The 24,771-nt window shown below is 42.1% G+C and overlaps 1 protein-coding gene across 1 annotated transcript; it reads right to left on the bottom strand.

The window, feature by feature from the left end:
• Positions 1 to 1,985: 1,985 nt before the first annotated feature.
• mtmr7a (myotubularin related protein 7a) lies at positions 1,986 to 24,771 on the bottom strand. The gene is made up of 14 exons (XM_079509268.1): positions 24,647 to 24,771; positions 23,950 to 24,078; positions 23,541 to 23,703; positions 22,873 to 23,033; positions 20,330 to 20,458; positions 17,350 to 17,484; positions 16,520 to 16,652; positions 11,400 to 11,509; positions 9,802 to 9,927; positions 8,088 to 8,137; positions 6,834 to 7,034; positions 6,196 to 6,330; positions 5,249 to 5,375; positions 1,986 to 4,742 (listed from the first exon to the last, which is right to left on the bottom strand). The coding sequence occupies exons 1-14, from the start codon at positions 24,668 to 24,670 to the stop codon at positions 4,374 to 4,376; spliced, it is 1,992 nt and encodes a 663-aa protein (XP_079365394.1). The 5' UTR covers positions 24,671 to 24,771; the 3' UTR covers positions 1,986 to 4,373.

The raw sequence follows: 24,771 nt of genomic DNA, 5'->3' as shown, positions 1-24,771 counted from the left end.
TGCAGAAAGAGGATACTAGAGACTGTTCTTATTATGGGGACATCATAATGCTTCTGTCGCTACCACCCATAAGCCCCTATATGGCATCTACCACTTTGATCGCACCTCTTAGGTTCATCACAGGTGAGGTGACCCATACAAATCCCACCATTGCACATTACAGGCCTACTAAAGTTGGTTTGCCCTCTCGATATGAGACGAGATGAACATTGATAGGCTAAATCATCTTATACTTCATCTCTGTTAATCTGAATACTTCAATTTATCAAACCTGCTCTCATGACTACATCGCATTACTTGTCCCTATATGGTAAGCATGCAGTCACTCTGCTATTTTTGAATTTGAATCCTGAAAAGTAAGTTTTGTTTTCCACCCAACAGAGACGATGTAGGCTATATTTTACAGATTCAGTAAGACAAAGGATCAACAGAATAGAGCATTTTACAAGCTTTAATATACTTGGTATTATTTTGTACCAATGAATCCAGTAACATACACACGTTAAAAGAAAAATCCAACCTCCTCTATCATACATACATACAGCAGTCCTTATAAAACAGTGTGCTATACAGAAGTATTACTACAACATGTGCTACATCATGTGCATATAACAATAATAACACATCAACATGCTCTACAGTCTGATCTGTACAAATTTCACATGTAAACAGGCCTAAATCTCTCTGCTCTAGTACAGTAGTGTGTTTGTGTGTATGTGTGTGTGTGTGTGTGTGTGTGGGGGGGGGGGGGGGGGCTCCCCATGTCAGTTCGGCCGTTGTAAAAGGTCAATTGAGAATGAATAAATAATTGAATGTTGTGTTATCATTAAAATCAGATTAAGTGTTTTGCAGATGATTTGGGGACCACACTTATCCTCATCACGGACCACCATGATGTATATGAGTGATGAGTTACTACTCACTATCCTGGCATTAAAGCCATGTTATGTGTATGCATAATTACACCATCAATTCCCTTTGCTATAAAGGTTCACACCAGCAGTTAGTAGTAGTTACTAAGATGCCGGCTACCATTCAGATCCAACGTTTGTAGCAGCTACAAAAAAAGTTGAGCTGGTTTCAATTTTAGCTACAAAGCTACAATATGCTGTGTGAACTCAGCATTGTATTTGTCTCCCTCTGCTGTTTTAATCTGTGTACAGCACTTTGTAAACTTGTTTTGAAAACGGTTCTATAGATAGTTATTATTATGGGGGAGGGGTGGTGGTTGGTATCCTGTAATGCAGTGGTTCTCAAAGTGGGGCCCGTTCAACCATGTTTAACCTTACAGATTGTCCTATTTTCAAATGAGGGTCCTTGACATGAAAGGCCCTTAAAACAAGGCTCCAGACTTCCCAAAACAAACTAGTTCCCCCTTTTTACCTCCTTTATGATGATTTCCTGTTTTGGACTATATAGAAGAGTATATTTGTACGTCTCTAAATGTTATGATGAATTGAAAACGGTGGACCCTCTTGTAAACAAGTGTAATGCTATGGTGTCGGCCACTCACAGTTAACAGTTTTTGTATTGAGTTGTGATTGAAATGTACTGTAATTCTGCAAACTCAAACTGTTAATACTTCAATCAATCAATCAATCAAAATGTTTGAGAACCACTGATGTACAGTATTTTGTGAACTTGTGAAACTGTTGTACCACAAAATAGGGCATTAATTGTTTTGGAGGAAAAAACAAACAAACAAAAAAATATTAAAAGATTAGTATATGGAGATATTAGGTTTCAGCCCGACAGTGACGATATTTAACAGGCTGGTCACATGGTGCATGCTGTGACAGTTTGAACAAGTAACAAAGTACATTTACTCATGTAACTCAAAAGTGTCACTCAAACATGTTTCATTAAAGCAATAAGCCACGAGAGGTCTCAGGTTACCGGGTATTTTACAATGGCTGGGAAACATTAGCAGACCCGACGCGCAGCGGAGGGTCTTCTACCCTCCCAGCCATTGTAAAATACCCGGTAAGCTGGGGCCTCGAGTGGCTTATTGCTTTTCTAAAACGGTTACAAACATATAGCAATATTAACCTAATAAAACTATTTAATTCACAAAAGTAGCTACGCTTTGCGCCACCAGAGCGAGCCACATCACTTCCTTGTTTTGCTCGGCAAGTAGGCTATCATGCTATGTGACGGGAGAATAGCGCTTGATGTCCTTACGGGGCTGCCTGGAGCCACACATTCACAGTCATATGAGCCGGGCGGTGCTTAGACGCCCGCACGGCATGGGTTTGTAAGGCAATCAAGCGCTCCCCTTCCCCAGTACAGCTACAGAGATGCGGAATCAGCTGGGAATGATATAAGTGATTGAAGGTATGGGTTATCGGTGAAATTTACAACGGTCACGTGGCGGTAACCAGCCAATCAGAATCAAGTATTGGACTAAGCGTTTTAATTACTTTATATACTTCACTACATCTCCGAGGCAAATTATTGAACTTCTTACTCTACTACAATCATTTGAAAACGTACAAAACACACATTAAACAATTAAGCCCAACTACTGTATGATATTCTTTGTCCATTCAAAAGCAGAATAGCAGATCTAGGTGTGGGTCGGCTTAGCGATCCAGGCACCTTGGCGAGGAATCCAGCATGACAGTGTGTCGCAGGTTCGCGTCCCGTACCCGACAAACTTTACTGTGACCCCCTTTCCACCGGTTGGTTCCCAATGGGATAGGGTTAGTTCTTTTTGGTTCTTAGTCCATGAGCCAGAGCTCCAAAATTGGTGGGAAAACTAGTAAATTAATACATGATAACCTTTCCACAGTAGTAGCTTTTTCATACTTTAGATTATTTTGCATATTTTCCTACATAATGCCTCATTTGCATATTTAAAAATGTAAAATTTGTAATACAATAAACCATTGTCTTCGTGTAAGTACTCAATTGGGGAAGTTTCATGGTGATAACAATCTAATATAGGTATGGTTTTGCCCACTCAATTCATAATTAACGTTCCAATTTTGGGGCTCTGGCTCAAGGACTAAGAACCAAAAAGAACTGAACCGGTTCCCATTGGGAACCAACCGGTGGAAAAGGGGCCTGTGTGTCTTCCCCCCCATCTCTCTCCCCGTTTCCTGTATACCTACTATACATCTATCGATAAAGGCAAAAAATATCTTTAAAAAAGAATAAAAAAATAGCAGATCTAAAATATCAGTTGTCAGAAGGTTTCGAGACATTTTGAAAACCCAGGAGCACATAACTTTAAAATAATTCCCATCTAATTATCTAAAATGGGTTGTTGTATATTGTAAGGTTTTAAGCAAGACAGGAAAACAAGATTGAACTGCGTACACACACACACATCCAGCATTAACCGTTTCCGTCCATCCGACGTGTCCACACGTCATAGGGAATCCAATCGACGCATCCATAGGACGTGTGTCCTAGCGCATCCTCAATGTTATCAGGCGAGAGAAGAATATTCAGATTTTTTTCCGCTTTGCTCTGCCTTCATATTAGCGTCTCGTTCACTAGCCTGTTAGCGTGGCAGAAAGAATGCCTTGTATCTGCTCATATAGGGCGCTCTCCGTGGTTTTGATCTGATGGATATACTAGCGCTTCATTTCTGCTCCTCATCCGCCTTTCGTTCAAAATATGAACGCTTTTTGGATCATTTATCGTATAAATGAAATCGAGAGCAAGGTAAACTAGCAAAATATTCCTCTGGGGGGGGGGTTCAGAGTAAAAGCGGCCATGTCTTTCCGGCACCCCAGAGCTTCTATTTTGAATGTTTGTGTTAATGGACCCTTTACGGATTCATTTGGTTCCATTTGTACTCTCTTTGGAGTTAAATTAACGCAGAGGATTTTAGAGAGGTATGCAGAGAGGGTTCAGTCATTGCTCAGTGGCTCTGTGGAGGCTCTGTAAAAAGTTCTGTCGAAGGTCCTCCACACTTTGGTTCCCCTCCGCAATCTCACTACCTCTTGGGTGGAAACCTTGTATGACCATGAAAAAATAAATTAAAAAAAATAGCTGATCCTGCAAGCATGTAGATTGGCTATTTTCCCTACTTTTTAACCACACTCGACAAAGTATGGCATTAATTAACAGCAAAAAAAATGTCGGGCAGAAACCTCTTATCCCCATATTCTAACTTTTTGTGTTATTTCGTAAATTAACGCCCCACTTGATCATACTTACTACAGCGTCACACAAAAGCATCAAAAGCAGCAGATGTCCAAGCTCGAATTGTTAGCTTGTGGATCTGCTACTTTTGCCATTTTTGAATTTGAATCCTGAAAAGTAACAGTTTTGGACATATGAGGTTTTCACCCGACAGACGATAAGCTGAAAATATGCAGATACAAGGTTTCCGCCTGACACTACTTTGGTTTCCCTTCCCCTCAGGCGGCCGAGTAGGCATCCTTTTCGTCTGAGTCGTCAGGGTCCTCGCTGAGCGGCGAGCGGCAATCCAGCTGTTCCGTGCTGGACTCCAGTCCGATGCCGGACTCCTGGTCGCTGCCGTTGGAGAGGCTGGCGTCCGACATTTTGCTGCTCGAGTCCTGGGCGAAAATGAGCCGATCGTGGCTCTCTGGCGCGTCCTGCTGACAGGTGCTGGTGGTGGTGGTGGTGTAGTCCTGTGGGGTGTTGGCTAGCAGCAGACCGTTGGAACACGGAGCAGGAGGAAGCAACGACATCTCTGCAGGAACCCCGGAGGAACCCAGTCTGGAAGCACTCTGAGGGCCTTTCTCCTGCTCCAGCCTGGAGATGTTCTGTCGATGAAATTGACAGAATTGAAAAAACGTAGTGTAGAAACCAACATAGGGTTGCGACAGTTAATCAAACTAATCGATTAAAAAAGATTCCCCCAATGTCGTCATTGCAAAAGGCAGCACAGCAGTCAAGATACAGTTGATATGGAGGTATTTGATCAAATGTAATTATGGTGATATTTGGTTTTGTTGACAGTATTTCTGAAAGTGGGATCTGAAAGTGGGATTGAGGGTGTCATGGGGTCCCCAGCTAAATTAGTTAATATATCAAATCAGGCTAACTACTTTAAAAACGTATATATATTGGCTAATTGAAAATAGCAGACCTACTACCCTCCCAAAAAATATATAGATTTTAACAACACAAATCTTGTATGGGGCCCGGGAAGTTCTTGGCACAACATATTTCCATATGGAGGTCCCTGCCAAATATCTGGGGATCCTTGACATGTAAAGGTTTGAGAAGCAGTATACTACTGTATAAGAGTGTGGTGGAGTTAGTGAACCTGCTCATGTGAGGCCAGCTGATCTTCCAGCTGCTGTGTCTCCTCTCGTATCGCCATGAGAAAGTCTTCCACAGACTGCCGTGGGTGCATCCCTGCGTCGAAGCGGTTGTACAGACCTCTCCAAAACCTATGCACACGCACACACACGCACGCGCACACGCACACGCACACACACACACACACACAGGCACGCGCACACGCACGCGCGCACACACACACACACACACACACACACACACACACACACACACACACACACACACACACACACACACACACACACACACACACACACACACACACACACACACACACACACACACACACACACACACACACACACACACACACAGCGAGAAGAGAAATACGTATTTCATATTATCGCTGTCAAGCAGAAATCTCTATATTGAATTAGTTCATGAATGAATGTCCGATCGTATTGTTTGTTGTATAATGCAAACAGTTTAAATGCCTCCAAACGGTTTCTTTAGGCAAATGAACAAACGATTGGCTCAAATCCTACTACTTTTGAGTATGAAAACTCTTCCTCAGGCAGCAATATTTGCATTGGATTTTTGCCTCCTTGGGAACCTCTCCACTTTTTGGTGATTGTTCATCGTATGACAGCAGCAAGGTATAGCAAAAATAGATGATTTACGAGCTCACAAAATAGATAGTCTATGTTAATGTTTAAAAATGTTGAAAATGCTCTACTATGATGCGCCAAATAGGGATGCCTGTGTGTCTGTGTGGGTTTTATAAATATTCAACCAATGAAAGGCATTAACAAGAGCTTGTGACAAAAAAAATAACTAAATTGGATCCATTGGAACACAGGTTCTTATGTTTTTACATCTCCTAAAAAGAGACGGTTATGGACATACAAGGTTTCCACCCGACAGCAATGATAAAAAAAATACTAACATGTGGTGGTTGTGAGGACTCACTTAAAACAGTAGGGGGCAGTGGCGGGCCTCAGCACGCCTTGCGTCTGGCTGTGGTCGGGTCTGTACAGTGGACTGATGTATTCTGGGCGTTTGGACCACAGGAAGGACCACACAGAGTGGCTCTGCTCACGCACGCTGCTCAACAACACATATTACATGCAACGTCAAGTAGAAGAAAGAGGGGCAACACAGGTATCTGTTCTTCACAAGTAAAGACGCTGTTTACAGTATAAACATTATATATGGATATTATAAAAAATATGCTTATTTTTATTTCAAGTGTGCAGAAGTCTACAGCACTGATTCTCAGAGTGGGGCCCAGGGACCCTTAGGGGTCCTTGAGGGGGGTTTCATGGGGTGTCCTGCAAAATGAGGAACCGTTTAAACACTATTGACTACCCTATTTTATTTTCTGGCTATTTTCTTCTCTTACCCTCCCTTAGCCTCATAATCTTTTCAAATTGGGGTCCGCAGCCAAATACATATTCATTTCAGAACCCTTGAAATGAAAATGTTTGAGAACTAAAATATGCAAATTGATTCAAAATTGATCAATTATTGTACGACATGAACTTTCCACATTGTCTACATGAAATGGGCACAGTTCACAGGAATGGTCACAGGTTTAAATCTCTCACCCCAGATGGATCCTCTCTCTCTGGTTGTTGCCGACAAAGTTTCCGTACTGGCAGGAGTAGAGGTGATGGTGGATGGAGATGAGGAACCTCTCGTTGAACTCAAAGGCACAGGGGAACTGCTCCATCAGCTGCCACACACACTCCAGAAACTGATCCATGACGGGAGACACCTCCTTAGGGTCTCCGTCTAGGTGGCCGTACCTTTTTTTAAAGTATAAAATAAGGCACAACTGATTAAAACCAGGAAAACTGAAAGAGAATGCTAGCACCCTGTGGGCTCCAGTTGTAGGATTTTTTGAGCGGTGCAGCCGCTCCAATGTACAGCTTTGTGTGTCCGTTTGAGCACGGAATATGCTCATATGATTGGACATCATGTTGTTGACATCATCAGACGTCCTCATTGTGATGAAAGAGACCACTCACTTCACACAAGTGTGATTTATTTTTATTGGGCCTACAACTGGAGCCCACCGTGTACAAGCATTCTCTTTTAGTCTTCATGATATATTTTTTTGCTTAGCACCTGCCCAATTTTGGGTGTGGATGCGTTTATATAAAACCAAGAAAAGACAACACTTGTGCCATATTACCATATCCAAAATCCCAGGCAATATCTAATCTCATGATATCGATATAATGCCAGTTCATTGTCCACCCTGAGATCAGGAGATGTTTTTTTCTCTTCTTTTACTGACCAAAAGGTCAAATTGCAATTTAGTGATTACATTATTTAGACTGATGCTACGTTTGTTTGTTTACCTCTGATTGTAGTTTATTGAGACACTACACTGTCTCTCTGCATTTGATGTATGTGTTTACCTTGCTCTGCTAAATGCCTAAATTAAATAAATGAAGTTACAAAAACTATAAAAATGGCACCCAATGGTACATTTATATAGTGCCTTTATCCAAGGCACATAGATTGTGCATTACATGCATTACATTCACCCATTCACACACCGGTGACAGAGGAAACCATGCAAGGCACCAACCAGCACATCGGGAGCAATTAGGGGTTCAGCGTCTTGCTCAAGGACACTTCGACGCCAACTCTGGGGGAGCCCGGGTTCGAACTGGCAACCTTGTGGTTACCATCTGGCCACTACACCCCTGAGCCACCGCCGCCCCAATGCCTCCCTGCTTGGCACTCATCGTTTGGATTGGGATTAAGTCTCTGTGGCAAACCAGGGGAGTACACATCATGTCCATATAATGCCTGACCCTATTACAAATAAATAAAATAAAGACTCTAACCTGTGTGAGAACTTGTGTCCAAACGTGACCCAGTCCCTCTCGATGAGAACCTATAGGAGCAGAAACAATACAATAAAAAATACTCTGTGTGAAGAAGACTCAAGTTTCATAGGAAACAACGTGAATGTGACTAGCATGAGAGTGGGCTACAGTCCACAGTCCATGCAGAACACACATCTCTGGGTGAACCTCTTCACCCCGGCCGTGCATGGGTCCATTCCTCCTGTGAACCTAGAGAAGACGATGTCTCCCGAACGCAGCGTTTGCTGTTCTGTCATCTTTTATTCCCAGCAGCCAGGTGCCTCTTGGGCTGGCAGTGCTCCAGCCAGACACACACAATCCTTCTGATCAAAGCAACAACAGCAACAAGTACCCACTGAACTGGCAGTGGCTCAGGAGGTAGAGTGGTTGCTTGGGGATCCACTGTCGTTGTGTTAAAGAGTGTGTGAATGGATGGATATAATGCAAATTCACGCACTTTGGATAAAGGCGCCATTTAACTACACCAACCACCACGCAGCTGAATGTGTCAACATCAATGTGACTGTGGGGTTGAACATTAAAACTGAACTGAAGAAACATGTATCCTTCCCAAGTTCCCTTTTCAAAAGCATAGCCTGTGAATGGCTACAGATATATGCTATATACTGTATGTAAGCGTCCATTTACAAATTTAATTCCATTTAATTTCCTTTTCTCTGGTTCTGTGTTTTATAAATTCTCTATAGATTACACTTTTTTTGCAGGCATTTTGCAGTCCTCTTGTCACCTAGGGCTTATTTTGACATTTTTAGCTCTTCCTGCATTGTAGAAGTGGACAGTATCTATCATATAATTGTATGAATGTAGTCAAGAAGGAGCTATAGGCTGAATCCACATCCTCTGCCTCATACACATTATTCCAATCCTGTAATAACAATTCACGTGGGAATTAATTTAGAGCACCTTCCGTTCTTGTATCTAATAATGTGCTCTAAGGCACCTTTTCCCAAACAAAAGTTTCCCATTTTTACTCAAGTAAAAATAAAATGTTCTTTTCCTACATTTAAAAAAATGTTATATATTTAAAATGTTTTTTTTAAATAAAAAAGTTCCCTTTGTGGCTCCAGCATCTCACTTAAGTTTTTTCAGCGGATGAGCGGTGGTTCTTTTTACATTTTTGTTTAAATAAAAAAGTAAAATAATGTTATACATATTAAAACAAACAATCAAACAAATATAAGAAATTCAAACATTTAATTTTTTATAACTAACAAGTAGTGAAAGCCGATCTACAAGCTCGCAATGACGAGAAGCAACGCGTTGTGTGCTTGTACATCTGCTATTTTCACTAGTTTGAGTCCTGGGCAAACGTCTAATCTTTTCACTTGGCACTAGACTGGGATCAACTCCTTTTACAGTTTTCTGATCCGGGCACTAACCGTTGTGTCAACAGGCAGGCGGAAACCATGGCGGAAACCAAAAGCGCCTGTGCTCCTCCAAAATGATTACCCTTGGCCAGAGTCATCATAACTAATTTCCTTTGGTATAATTGTTTAGTTTGGTATTATTTAACTATCTTTTATTCCAACTAATCGCACTACTGGTGAGATTAGACTTCTCAATTTGGCATTCAGGTGAGACTTTCACTGCTTTGACTCCACCTCCAAGCTACCCCCTCCAACACACACACACACACACACACACAGCAGATGTGTAGCCTACAGGTACATACCATAAATCCTTTGAGGGTCCGGTAGAATGGGTCCAGCAACACGCAGGCCACTGAACACACCTGAGCCGTACGATCCCATCCGTCTGAACAATGAACCAACACACTGACCCCCTCCTCTGCAACTGCCTACACACACACACACACACACACACACACACACACACACACACACACACACACACACACACACACACACACACACACACACACACACACACACACACACACACACACACACACACACACACACACACACACACACACACACACACACACACACACACACACACACACACACGGTTGTGAGGCAAACTACACATTACTGTATGAATAAACAGTGGCATATTCACAATAAGGCGAGGACAGGCGGCCGCCTGTCCAAATCCATTTCTGCCTGGCCAAAATCCATACACTGAGAAAAAAAATCACACCCGTGTGAACTGAGTGGTGCAACTCCCCTCTCCCCCTGCCTCTCTCTCTCTCTGTGTAATTAGCAGGCAACAGTGCAACACTATCTCTCTCTCTCTGTTTCTGGCACAACAGCGCCACTTTTGCCCCTACTGGTACTCTAAACATAGTCACATAGTCCCGGACATTGCTGTTCCTTGGAGTGGTTGCACCACTCAAAAAAGAGAGGACAAACACCAGACCTGAGAACTATTAGTGGACAGCGGATTGGCCGTTGCGCATAGAGCACGCCCCTCAATCACCCATTGGAATGCATGCCTTTCAGCCTTTGTAGCCTACTCGTCTACTCGTCTGGCAGGTATATCTCTTTGAAAACCTTTAGTGCTCCTGATTGTGCGCGGACGACGACAACACATCTTGTCTGCCCAACATGTAATTCCTGGAAACGCGTCTGTGTATAAATTAGACATGTGAAGATGTGAGACACATTCACAAACAGATTGTCGTTGATGTCCAAAAATGCTACTTTTCAGGAAATTGATAAAAAGAACCTGCATTCCAATGGATCTAATGTAGTCACAAGCTCTTATTAATACTTTTCATTGGTTCAATATTTATAAAACCCACAGACACACTTAACCACTCCCACTTACAACCGGGAAGTGCATTGTGCGCTTGTAGATCGGCTATTTTCAAATGGCAGAAAGAGGGTTGAAGTGGGTAATGTTATGTATGTTTTGAAATAATAATCAAAATCTACTAAGTAACTAGTAACTATAGTTTTCAAATGTAGTGAAGTAAAAGTACTCCAAGGGGGGAGGAAATGATCCTACCCCTTACACTAGCATGACTGAAGAAAAAAGGGACAGAAGTAGCAAATACAATTAAGTAATGCAGATGTTTAACAATGATTTAACTGTTGAGAGCGTAAAATTAAACCAAATGGAGCCGTCCATTTGGTTTCATTTTACACTCTCAAAAGTTAAAGAACTAATAAGGGTCCATTTGGTTACAAACTAATCATTTAGCTGGGGACCACCTGTAACCCCCGCAAGGGCCACTGGTGGTCCCCGGACTACTGGTTGAAAACCACTGCTTTACACCACTCGATACAAGGTTTCTGCCCGACAGCGCCGATATGAATATTGTTCCTTCCTGGGCAGACAGGAGGATTATGGGCCAGACGTTACCTTAGCGATGAAGATGCCAGCGTCCAGGACGGCTTTGATGTGCCGCAGCCAACCAGAGCTCTCTAGACCCTCCAGGAAGTCTGACATAGAGGGGGACCGCAGCGCGCACACTGCAACATACATACATACACACACACACACACACACACACACACACACACACACACACACACATCTCAAAACGGGCCTGAAACAACATCTATCAGGAGACCACAAAAAACTCCTTTTCTCCTTTGTGCATATGTTTTGTATAAGTTGATGGTGTGTATTATTGTGTTATTTTTATGCTATGTTGATGAATTGAATACATAGGAGTAGGACCAATGGAAACAAGTCCCCAACCAGGACTATTTTGTGTTATCCTATTAGCCTAATGTCTGACTGTACCTTGTGCTGTTTACATTTCTGACTAATAAAGTAGTCAATCAATCAAACACAGACATTTGTATTACTATACATGTGAGGGTAACAGGAAAAGTGGGCACCTCAATGTAAAATTGGCTATTTATTTCATGGTCCAAAATCTGTAAAGTAATGCAACGTAGCCTAGCTATATATGATTAGAACATGATCGGACATTAATGTCTAATATTTGTACAATTGTTACAGCTACAAAACCTGTATATTATCCACCATTATGATACCATACATATACTGTAGTGTCATAGTACTGAAGAAAACCTGGAGACTTGACATTCAGTATGGCTAATTGGGTCTTATGATCAAATAAGAACATTATCATGCGTAAAATCTAAAATGTGTGAGTACAAGTCTTGCCACGGACACATGTGTACGGACATATTGATGACCCCTGGGTTAAATTCAGTTGTTCATCGCTCCCATGAGAAGAGAGAGCATAGTGGTAGAAGGAGAGCAAAGGAAAACAGATTAAATAGAACACGTACTGTATACAGATAGCGTACGCATGTGAAAATGTGAAAGCAGGTACAATACACGCATGATATTTAAAACGTTAGTATCATATCGTCTCTGTCGGGTGGAAATCCCATATTCTACTATACTTGTGGGGACATTTTGCCGTCACAAGTATGGAAATACAAGCACATGCACGAACACACACACAAACCACAACACAGCTGTCTGTTTCAACCAGCAGGAAACAACGTTTTATTAAAACGCCACATTCCATACCACTTGAACCCTAGCGCAGTGGTTCTCAAATGTTTTCATGCCAATGACCCCCACATTAATTGCCACGGACCCCCATCTGAAAAGGTTTTGTGCCAGGGACCCCCAGACGATTTGTGTTTTAAAAAAAATCTACATTTTTCAAACAATTTCAAGATTTTTCAAAACTGTTCCAGAAATGCCAGAATTCAAACCCAACTGAAAAACCAACAGTGTCATATACATCTACAAGGCCTATAACGCATTTTGCAGGGGGGATCCTGGAATTGCCCAAAGGACCCCCAAGGTTTAAAGTTTGCGGCGAAGATATTTAGCATAGAGTGAAAACGAGAGGGGGGGACCCTATTGTACAGCCCTGGGGCACTCCGGTCAAAGGGGTTTAAGTGCAGGAATGTGTGCAATAGAGAACAAAAGAAATGTAGCTCACAGTTATACCTCGTTTAAGACAACAAAATCAGCATTAGATTTAATATACTGCTAACTTGATGTTAATATTGGAATATTTAACAACACAAACCTTAGAATCCCTATTCTGGGGTGAGCATTATGTTAAATTTAGTTAAAAGATCCGATATGCAAAAGGTTGTTGACCGGATATTTTCAGTAAAGAAATTTGGTGGTCCGTGGCTGGGGGACCGTGGTCATTTTGGGCATGTCATATGCCAATAGGTATGCAAATACATAGGTATGTATTAATTTCAAAAACTTTCTAAAATACCAAAAATAACAGATCTATAATCTCACAGAAAAGAAAGACAGTATAGGTTACATTATGATATGATTAATACATCACTAATATCAGTGATACATCACTCTTTTAGCACAAAAACAGATGCTGCCAACATCAAAAAACCTGGTACAGCTTTTTTTTCTCCCTTTGTTCACAGATGCAGTTTCTTCCTAATGCAAATGGAAAAATCAACATTTCTATATTTATTTAGTAAGTAAGTACGTGTTAATGATAATACTGCACATCTCCTGGTGCTGGGGGTGACAAAGGCTTTGCCTAGCAACCGGGTCAGTGTTAAAAGTTGATTTTCATATTGATAAAGTACATTAATTGACCGAGAATTCCTTCAAAAGCAGACATCAGTTGGATTTTAATTGACGGAATACTCCGTCAAAGGCAGCTAAAAATGGTTCATAATAAAATATGAAATAATAAATTATCTTTTCCAACATACATGTAACCCATTAAAACCAGGAAAGCATCCGTGTCATTTTAGATTTTAGCAATATATTGCAGGCCCTAGGCTGAATATGGCACATTGGTTGGCTATTCAAAAGTAGCAGATATACAAGCTCATAGATCTGCTATTTTTTGAAAAACCGTGAACATTTGTGCAAATCGTTTTATATTTATTTTTTAACTAAAATCTTTGCTTCTGGGGGTTCCTGGAACAAAATAGTTTCAGAAGGGGGTCCGTGACTAAATACATATAATTTGGGGGGGGTCTTTGACATGAAAACGTTTGAGAACTAGTGATATAGCAACATGCGTTTAGAAGACACATGTTTGAACATTTTTAAATAATTTTGATAATTTTCACAAACACAAAATGGTCTCTTCTGGGGGTCGGTCCCAGAAGAGACTTCTCAAATGGGGGTCTGCGGCCAAATATATATAAATGTGGGGGTCCTTCCATGAAAAGGTTTGAGAACTGCTGCTTTCTACACACTTCAGAGTTAAACTAACACTGGGGTTGCACTGTGTCAGATGAGTCAATAAGTGAGCCATGTGACAGCAGGTGAGCGAGTTCATTCAACCTTTGGTTTTAAAACAAAATTGTTCTTTTAACCACTTAAACCCTGTATACTTAGCTGACTGGAGTGCCCCTGAGCTCTATACAAGACAGGGGGTCTTGTATAGAGCCCCGTTTCCGCGCTACACTAAATTATCTTGGCCAAAGATTGCAAGCTCACAGTGAGCTTGTACTGTAGATCGGCTGATCTGATGAGTGAGCTTGAGCTAATCCTGCTGAGAGAGAGAGAGAGAGAGAGAGAGAGAGAGAGAGAGAGATCGGGTGGTCTCTGGGGTTTTAAAGCAGTGGTTCTCAAAATGGGGACCCCCAGAGGTCCTTCAGGGGGTCCCCAGCTAAATGAGGAACAGTTCAACCACCTCAACCCAAAGCAGGAATCCAGGTTGAAAGAGATAATGTTTCACTATAATGTCACCAGCTAGAAGGTAATCCAATGAGAGAACGTATCAGAATAATTATTCAGATCAGAGGTTTCTCTGTCCCCACCTACAATAATAATACATATCAATTTTGGGGTCCTTTACATCGTTTGCCTGCCGCAATTGTCTTTTTTTTTTTTTTTCCATGTTCAGTCATTTTATTTTGGTAAAGGTTTGTTTTCTGGATGTGCACTACGACTGTTTCCGGCAGTTTCCCATATGATGGCGTTATGCCAGTAAGTGCTACGCAATGGTATTACGTGCTTCCATGCAATACTGCACAGCAGTTTGTTTGTGAGCAGCGTGGTGTGGTTTGTTTAAGGTGAAATTATGTATCAATACAAGTTGTGTGTTATATTTTGTTCAAGTTTGATTGATGGATTTATTTTGTTTTCAGTGTGTTCATGGCTGTTTTTCGTTGGGTTCTCTCCCCATTCATTCCCTTTGTTGCCGAATGCAGCCAATGAGGTAAATTGAGTTGTTGAAGTTTATTTGTTTATTTAAGTTTATGATTTTGGTTTGCTTAAGTATTTTTGTTCTGATTGTTATTTTTTGTGTCTTCACCAGTTTTACATTGTGGCCTGTTGATGCTGTTTGCATTGATAAAGCTACCAGTAACAGAAACCAACTGAGTCGTTAATGAAGGCAGTGACACATAGGATCACAAGTTCAAGGACTCCTTGAACTTGTGATCCAATGTAGTTAGTATTAGTCACAAGGTTTTTTTTTTCATTGGTTAAATATTAACCGATATATTATAAATTTGTGTGACACTGACGTAAAAGGTTGAAATACGGAGGTTTCCGCCCAACAGCTCACGCTGCCAAGGGGGCAGGGAGTTATCGCAAGTCCAGCTCTTCATTCTCTCCACATCCCATCACCATTCTCACGCCCTCCGTCCCTCTTTGGGGGGACGAGGTCCTGGATCGGCCAACTCCAGGAAACCAAAATAATTCCTAAATGAGGTCCAGATGGATTCAAAGTAATCCTAGAGAACGCATCCCTCCTGCATGTTACTCAGAAAGTCTCCTGTGGGAGACCCCTGGTCCAGGGGCATGCAGCACTGTGTTGGCTCATATGAACACCACAGGGGTGCAGTGTCAATAAGCAGTGGGCATTAGGGCTAAAAGTACTGTATCTATTATATTCTATGCGAATATTCTATCAATTACTTTGACGAATAATCAAGTATTCCTTTGACAATTTGTCTTGTTTTGTATATATCAAAGAATCGACATGGAAAGATTCTAGCAGATTTTTGAGGGGCGCTAGCCCCTCCTATATCCAGCTTTTGGTGTGTGTCCACAAACTTTGTCCTAAACAAACCTCCTCACTTCACACAGGTGCGATTTTTTTATAATCAACTAAATCGATTAGTTGGATTCACCACTTTGACATCCAACGGTGTTGCACAAATGCATCTCGGTAGATCCCCCCACCAACATCCAGAATCTTTTAACATCGATAATGAATTATTCTTCATAATTGCAAAGATTTGATTATCTTTACAGAAAAGATGATTTATAGAGTGATGCCAAATTTTTCGGTCCTGATTTTGGAGAGTGGGACACAAGCCCGCTGAGCTGATGCTAAGGAGGCAACCCTGTGATGTAAGGCACAAGCTCGCTTATTGGCAGCAGATAGTGGTTAAGTGTCTTGCTCAAGGACACTTAGGAGCCGAGGATCGAACACGATTCGAACAGGGAACCTTCTGATTCCAAGACACTTAAACAGCACATAGAAATGTCTACATGATAACGTGAGTGTGGGATGATTCTGAATTGTTCATTACCTTCTAGCATCTTCTGTTGACTGTTCCTCATCACATGAATGTTCTCGATTCCAATGAACTGAAACTTGATGTTGGAATAATTGTCTTCGTTCTCATAGCCCTTTCCTGCGGCTCGGTTCGCCATGGCATTGAGCTAGAAAGACAGTATAGGTTACATTATGATATGATATGATTTATACATCACTAATATCAGTGATACATCACTCTTTTAGCACAAAAACAAACGCATAAAAAACAGATGCTGCCAACATCAAAAAACCTGGTACAGCTTTTTTTTGCTCCCTTTGTTCACAGATGCAGTTTCTTCCTAAAATCAACATTTCTATATTTATTTAGTAAGTAAGTATGTGTTAATGATATACTGAGATTTGTGATATTATATAGTCAGCTTGGTTTACGTTTGTTTCTGTACCAAAGCATCCTTTCGTTTTAACTACATTATCTTTACATAATATCGACCCCGTTTCCACTAGCATGAAAGCAGGATGTTTTTGAAGGTTCTTGTTGCGAGCGGAGGAGCGAGCCCAGCTGTCTGCCGGTAAATATAACGCACCTGAACATACAGCTTTATGGTACAGTAACGTGTGTGTGTGTGTGTGTGTGTGTGTGTGTGTGTGTGTGTGTGTGTGTGTGTGTGTGTGTGTGTGTGTGTGTGTGTGTGTGTGTGTGTGTGTGTGTGTGTGTGTGTGTGTGTGTGTGTGTGTGTGTGTGTTTTCATAAAGGCCATGGGTTGGGGTCTCACCTTGGGCCTGGTGTTTTTCTAAAGGCCATGGGTTGGGGTCTCACCTTGGGCCTGGTGTTTTTCTAAAGGCCATGGGTTGGGGTCTCACCTTGGGTCTGGTGTCCACCACATACATGAACTGGCTGCGGGGGTTGGAACTCACTATGGCCTCCAGCAGCTGCTCGTCCTCCAGGCAGCGAGCGCTGAAACCCGACAGAGGCTGGCTGCTGCGGCAGATGGCGGCCTGGGGATGGAAGGGAGTGGGGGAGTAGTTTAAGAACAAAAATCTATACGGTAGGGACTGACATTCTTTATCGTTGCTGTCGGGCAGAAACCTCCGCCTATCTCCAAATTCTAATTAGTAAGTAAGTGAGCCCAGTGTCTATGACATCATGGACACTGCTAAAATCTAAACTATCTAAAACCACATATTACACACATAAAAACCCCAGGAAATAATTAACATTTTTTTGCAAAAAGGGTGAAGTGTCCCTTTAAATGAATGTCCTGGCCTACATGATCATCCTACAGCACAACAGCCTCAAAAGTAGAAGATGCAGATCTGCAGCTTTTGCTATTTTGGAATTTGAATTCTCAAAAGTAAGAGATTTGGACATATGAGATTTCCACCTGACAGAGACGTGATAATGACATGCACAAAATAGGAAAGCCAGGTTGAAAGTGGGTAACGAACGTATGATTGCAGACGGGAAAATGTGTCTCTAACACGAGTGTCTCTATGAATTGAATTGAGAGGTGGAGAAATTATGCATACAGTAAGATAACTGAATTTGAGGTTAAATGCAAATTAGCAACTGTCATCCTGGTTCGTAACTGTGGTACTACATGACAATGAGAGAATTTATGAAAGAATCAATGAATTTTCCCCACAGGATCAACAGGTCTATCTAAGTGTTAATTGCTGTATTCCTTAGGGTGTTGTTTGTATTGTTTTGCGGGGTCTTTTATTGCAGTGGTTCTCAAGGATTTCTTGGCAAATGGACAGGTCAAATGAAACTTCCATTTTAAGTTATGTGATCCTATTTCATGTACTTTGGACCTTAGTAAATCTACTTGACATTAGTAAAATATTGGCATTCATAAATTGGAAGCCTCATGGCTCACAAAATGTGGAACATTACATTACAGTCCAAACTGCAGACTCAACCATTTCTTCAGACTCCACCTCACTCCCTTTTGTTTATCAGTTTTGTTTTTCTTGACCACAAACATTAAGAAAGTTATTGGTGAAGCATGATATATGTTCATTGTTTAGCTGGTATCTTATAGTTTCAATGTACAGATTGTTAATTAGATAGCATATCGTTTTAGAGTAGACAGATGCTAGGTTCATTGTTTAGCTGGTAGCCTTTCTTGAGGCAATACACTTCTCTGACTGCACTCGTATGCTCTGGATAAGAGTCGTTTACACTGAAATAATACAAAAAGTATTCATATGCAAGTCTGGGATCATTGGTGCCAAAGTTGATCAAAGTTGATCAACATTTTAATCGTTCCTTTCAGCAGACATGATGACCGGGGATGACGTGACCTTTATGTGATCCCCCCTTTTGGCTTATAAAAATAGATCTGTGCTCATTTGCACATAGTGACGGTGACCCCATGACCCTCAGCCCTGGGAAGATGACCTCACACGCATAAAACATGATGTGTGTCACATGATGGAATCGCACATAAATAAATAAATAAATATATGTTTAGGACACTACAAAACCAAAGTGCAGTAACTACGCAAAGAATCAAACTGATTAAAAAAAAGAAATGGCTTTAAAGAGTTTCAAGGGACTGAACCCCCAACTGCTCCAGTGGAGCTGCTCAGTAGCCAACAGTATAAGACGGTGGTTGTACTAGGCAGATACTTTGATGTGTGCAGTGGTGTCATGCTTGTAGAACGCAGTACCACGCCGTGGTACCAGTAATTTTTACGTGCACACGCAGGGACGGAACGGAACGGTGCATGTGCGTGCATCCTAGAACGCGTCCCCCTAGATTCAAGAGAAGACGCACCTAATCAACCTTGCGTCACCAGACTTTCCAAGTACCCAGTGGTCTAGGTTTACTGGCACCCCCCCTCCCCATTTTCACGCTGTGTCAAGTACCATGCCGAATAAAATGGCTACTACTTTGCATAACAACAGCTTTAACTGTTTATACCTGAGCGCAAGAACAGATTAATTCGTCCAAACTCCAAAGCAAACTTTTTAGTTTCGCTAATGTGCAGTAAAGATGTTTGTCTGACTATTTTAAGCCTACTTTTGTTTGTGTCTAAAACTCTCATACACTATTTAACAATAGGCTTAGGCTATATCAGCTCTTCTGTGTGCATGCCGCGATGCACACATGCACGAGTGTGCACGAGCGTGCACGTGTGTGGGCGCGTGCACGTGACGTCATTATAGCGCCGTGGTACCAGTAAAAAAAACACCATGACACCACTGGATGTGTGTATGTGTGTCTGTGTGAGTGTGAACTTAAAGCAGGGTGTTCCTGAAAAAAGATAATCCATTCTCAGCGAACCTCCCCTGGGCAAATTAAAGAGAAAAAAAACATAACTAAATCTGAAAAGAACACATGTGTTTGTCTGAGAGCAACTTTCGGCCTTGGGGTCCTTGGGAAGGAATTCTGTGCCAAGTCAGACCAACACTAGTATAACTACTGACCACGTACTGTACAGAAATGTAGTGTGCATAGTACCAGAGTAACCAGACCATTCTAATGAATATAGGCAGATATGCCTTTCCTCAGAAGGATTAGTAAAGATTCTTAACTGCTCGTTCCTTGTGTTGTCATTCTCAATGTGAAAGAAAGTGTATTTATTTTCAAAGTACCTCTTCAAACCTGGTTACATTTGGCTACACTGCAATTTGAACACAACAATACAATTTATTGAACTGCAAATGTATTAGCAATGTGGTGCATGCATGTTTTTTTTTTTAAAAGGGCTATACAAATTGTTGTAATACGATGCATTTGTACTGCATGTGACATTGTTATCTTACGTTCCACCACTGGTTTTAGAGTTCTCTATATGGCAGAGGGATAATGATGATGAGAAACTGTGAACTAACGTGATTCTCCTTGCAGTAGTACGCCAGCGCAGGGAAGCGGCCTCTGCTTCGAAACTTAGAACTCCCCACGATGACCGGGGGTGTGGCTGATTTGGGCACGTACACCTCAGCTGGGTACGTGTCGCTCACCTGGGAAAACAACACACCACAGATGGAAAAAAACACATTAATTTGGAGCAGGGGTCTTCAACGTTTTTCAGACCAAGAACCCCTTACATACCCCACTACATATTGTACATAAATTGTGTATCATCTCTGCTCACAATATATCCTATCACTGCTATGCCGATGACACACAACTGTTTCTATCCTTCCCCCCCTCTGCCACTCAGGTGGAAGAGCGCGTCACTGCATGCCTGGCTGACATCTCACAGTGGATGTCCTCCAACCACCTCAAGCTGAACCCAGACAAGACTGAGCTTCTCTTCTTCCCAGCTAAGTCCTGCCCTATGCGGGAACTAACTATTTCCGTAGACAACGCCCTGGTAACGTCTGTCCCAACAGCCAGGAACCTTGGTGTTGTCCTGGACAGTCAGCTCTCGTTTAAAACTCACATCACAGCTGTCACTCGATCCTGTAGGTTCACACTCTATAACATACGACGAATTAGACCGTTCCTCACCCAGGAATCAGCCCAGCTCCTAATCCAGACAACAGTCTTGTCAAAACTTGACTATTGTAATTCGCTCCTTACTGGCCTACCGGCATGTGCACTTAAGCCTCTCCAACTGATCCAAAATGCCGCAGCTCGTCTGGTCTTCAACCAGCCAAAATTCTCACATGTCTCCCCCCTGCTCCGCTCCCTGCACTGGCTCCCAGTTGCTGCCCGCACAGAATACAAAACTCTGATGCTGGCATTCGAAGCAACCAAAGGTATGGCTCCCCCATATCTTGCAACCATGATTGAACCCTACAAACCCTCTCGCGCACTCAGATCAGCCAACGCAGGAAAGCTGGAAGTACCCTCACTAAAAACGCCGGGACAACGCTCCACACGTCCCAAACTCTTCTCCCTTCTGGCCCCAAAACTGTGGAATGCACTCCCCGTTGCAATCAGAACTGCAGCATCACTCCCAATCTTCCGCCGTAGTCTGAAGACCCACCTTTTCAGACTCCATCATGGCCCATAGCACTTATCCTACCCCCTTAGATAGCACTTTTTAGACTTAGATAGCATTTGAAACAGACTTATAGCATGTCATGTAGACAGCACAATAATTGCATTGTATGTAGTCATAGCACATCATAGAACATATGTATAGCATAGTATAGTATATATGTATAGTTAATATGTATAGCGTCATTATATAGATATGTTCTAGTTACGTTCTTAGCTTACGCATGTTTCTTGATAAATGCATTTTATATATGTGATGTATTCCCATACTTTTGTTCTCCAGTCGCTCTGGATTAAGAGCGTCTGCTAAATGCCTAAATTGTAAATTGTGTAGAATTGACTAAATAGATTTCATAGATGGCTTCATACTTGTTTGACAGACCTTTAACCACTTAAACCCTCAATACTTAATAGTAAGTGAACTTGACCTTTGGCTCTGCCCGACACATATCAGCCATTTATTTTAAACTTTGATTTACAACATCTGTGTCTGCAATTATGCAGCTATCTGATGTGTTTGGATTTGTAACCTTTTTAAAAGGTTTGGGGCGACTGTGGCTCAGGAGGTAGAGCGGGTCGTCCAATGATCCATGGGTCGGCGGTTCGAATCCCGGCTCCTCCTGTCTACATGTCGAAGTGTCCTTGGACAAGACACTGAACCCCAAATTGCTCCCGATGTGCTGGTTGGTTAGCCTGGCTAATAAGCCAGACTAATATCACACAACACTGTCGCGGTATATCAGTCTGGGCTGGCTCCACTTGGATTTCATTTCCCGGGGAACATTTTCTCTTTGACGCAATTGGTCAGAGCTACTGTCAGTCAAAAGTCTCAAGCATTGAACGTCACTGTACCAAAGCCCGCCCATATTGCATACCGTGTCCCGATTGGTCCGACCTGTTCTCGATTGTAGGAAAGAGGCGTGCTACTGAGCCTCGCCAGACCGAAATCCGCTGGTAGGCAACTTTTTTTTGCCAACGGCTGATTCGGTCTGGTTTATTAACCAGGCTACTGGTTGGTACCTTGCATGGCTTCCGCCGCAACCAGTGTATGAATGTGTGTATGAATGTGTGAATGTAAAGCACCTTGGATAAAGGCGCTATATAAATGCACCATTTACCATTTACCAAAAGAGTAAAAAAAAAACGAAATTTCAGCAAATTTGCAACTTTCCCTCAATTAAAGACAATTCCAACAATTTTCAAAAGTATTGAAAATCTAATAATTCCCATAAATAATTGAAAACATTTAAGAAGTAGTGAAAATGCCAGATCCACAAGCTCTCAGCGTGAAGCGACACATGGTGAGCTTGTAGATCTGCTATTTTCACTAGTTTGGGTCCCAGGGAAACTTCTCTTTTGGGTCTTGACTCTTGAGCTAAAAAGGCTTTAATCAACCCAGCCTCTGTGAGTTGCAGGTGGTACTGACTTTGTACTCTCGGTTGACAGCAGAGAGCTTCCACAGAGAGTTTGGCAGTCCCATCCTGCTGTAATCAGCCTTGACGTTCACCAAATCCCACTGTCCCTGTGTCCTGTCCTCCTGCTCAGCATTAGGGTTGTAGGAAAAGCAATACAGCTCCTCGTAGCTCTCTGCAAGAAATACACAATGCTGCTTATTAAAATGTTAACAGACTGATAGATACCTGTAGATGCTTTTGGTTCTTGTAAAGGTTTAGTGAAAAGAAAAAACTTATACCAAAACATGTGTACAGTATAATATCAACACAAATCTGTTTTACTCTTACATAGCTGACTAGCTGTACACAATATAGGACAATAAAGAAGAACCTTGAACTGTTCTGTTTTTTGCTTTTTGTTTTATGTTCCTACAGAATCTATTGTTGAACCTTGTGTACTGCTGCTATCCTATAGGCAGGGTGCCCTCGAAAAAGATCTTGTATCTCAACAGGATTTGACCTGTATAAAAGTAATTTAAAAAAATGCAAATGACACTGTGATTTTATAAACGTTTTTACTTGTATTGTATCTTCCTCTTTGAACTCTTCTTTTAACTGCAATGTTGAGTGCTCACACAAAGAATAATTGACTGACTGACTGACTGACTGAGGATCTGTCATGAACAGGACAAGGAGTCACCTGGCTGGGACAGTCGCTGTAGTGAAGCTTCGATGTCGTGACAGTCTCTCTCTTGGGGGATGACAAAATGGATGAGCTGGAAGTTCTTGCAGTGGATGACGAGCGGACATCCTGACGCTGTGATTGGCTGCTTCTCCACACTAGACACCAAGCTGTGAAGCACCTGACACAAAGAGAGAACCAACATAAACTGAACCCAACTGACCTTCAACTCTGTATGCTTGCCAAGAGAAACTTTATAAAGCGTGTTTTTCCACTTAGTTTAAGGTAGGGCCTAGGGGGATTGGGTTTGTTTGGGGGTTAGGCTTGGAGCCCAACCAATGGCAATGTTGTGTGTGTGTGTGTGTGTGTGTGTGTGTGTGTGTGTGTGTGTGTGTGTGTGTGTGTGTGTGTGTGTGTATTTTCGTACCCAGGTTTCGTTGCGGCTCTCAGAAGAGCTGTGGTTCTCTACGTAGATGCTGTGCGTGGCTGTCAGGTACAAAGTCCCAACACTGGACTTCCTGGGAGACACCCGGTCCACCAGTTTGACATTCTCCACCTGCGACAGACAGACACAGACAGACAGACAGAGATAATTCAGTTATTCTCAACCATTTTCATTTCATGGACTCCCAAGTTTGATACGCATCAGGCCACGTACAGAACCCCCCCCCCCCCCAGGGCCCCTGCCCTTTTGGAACCGTAAGGATAAATTTGGTTCCATTTTGTATAGGCCTACAGAGTTACAGTCCCCATAGCTACAGTCCCCACACAGTTACCATGGTTACAGACCCGAAAGGGTCCTTCATTCGGGCCGCTCGTACAAAGGGTGTCGCTTGCCGAAAATAGCCCATTTACAAGCTCACAACAACGCGTCGCTTGTGTAAATCGGCTATTTTCGGAGTATAAAAGGCAAAAATCATTCTTAACACATACATACAAATCGTTCAGAATGAGGAACTAGAATGCCTACGTGGCCGCTGGCTACACGCCCAGATTAACAAACAATCACAATGGATTATAATTATACAAATAAAGTATTTAGCATTTTAAAAAAACAACAATATATAGTCATAAAATCGCAATGTATAGTAATAAAGTAAAATGTAATCACTGCGGTGTGTTACCTTCGGGATGCGGATGTGCTCCATCTCCAGATGAAATCAGAAAATCCCTTTACGGGTTTGGGAGGCTTTATCGATCTCTCTGATTAAACAGTTTTCGTTTAGATGTTGTCATCCAGGTAGCAGGC

Source organism: Electrona antarctica (assembly GCF_951216825.1).
Source record: "Electrona antarctica genome assembly, chromosome: 1".
NCBI lineage: Eukaryota > Metazoa > Chordata > Actinopteri > Myctophiformes > Myctophidae > Electrona > Electrona antarctica.
The sequence above is the reverse complement of the archived record's forward strand: the minus strand, read 5'-3'. Positions and strand labels throughout refer to the sequence as shown.

Excerpts from the sequence above, each read along its gene's own strand:
- mtmr7a (XM_079509268.1), bottom strand. The coding sequence starts at position 24,670 with ATGGAGCACATCCGCATCCCGAAG. Across the intron at positions 8,138-9,801 it reads GGACCCTCAAAGGATTTATG|GTTCTCATCGAGAGGGACTG; the intron begins GTATGTACCTGT and ends CTGCTCCTATAG. Across the intron at positions 7,035-8,087 it reads GGACACAAGTTCTCACACAG|GTACGGCCACCTAGACGGAG; the intron begins GTTAGAGTCTTT and ends CTTTAAAAAAAG.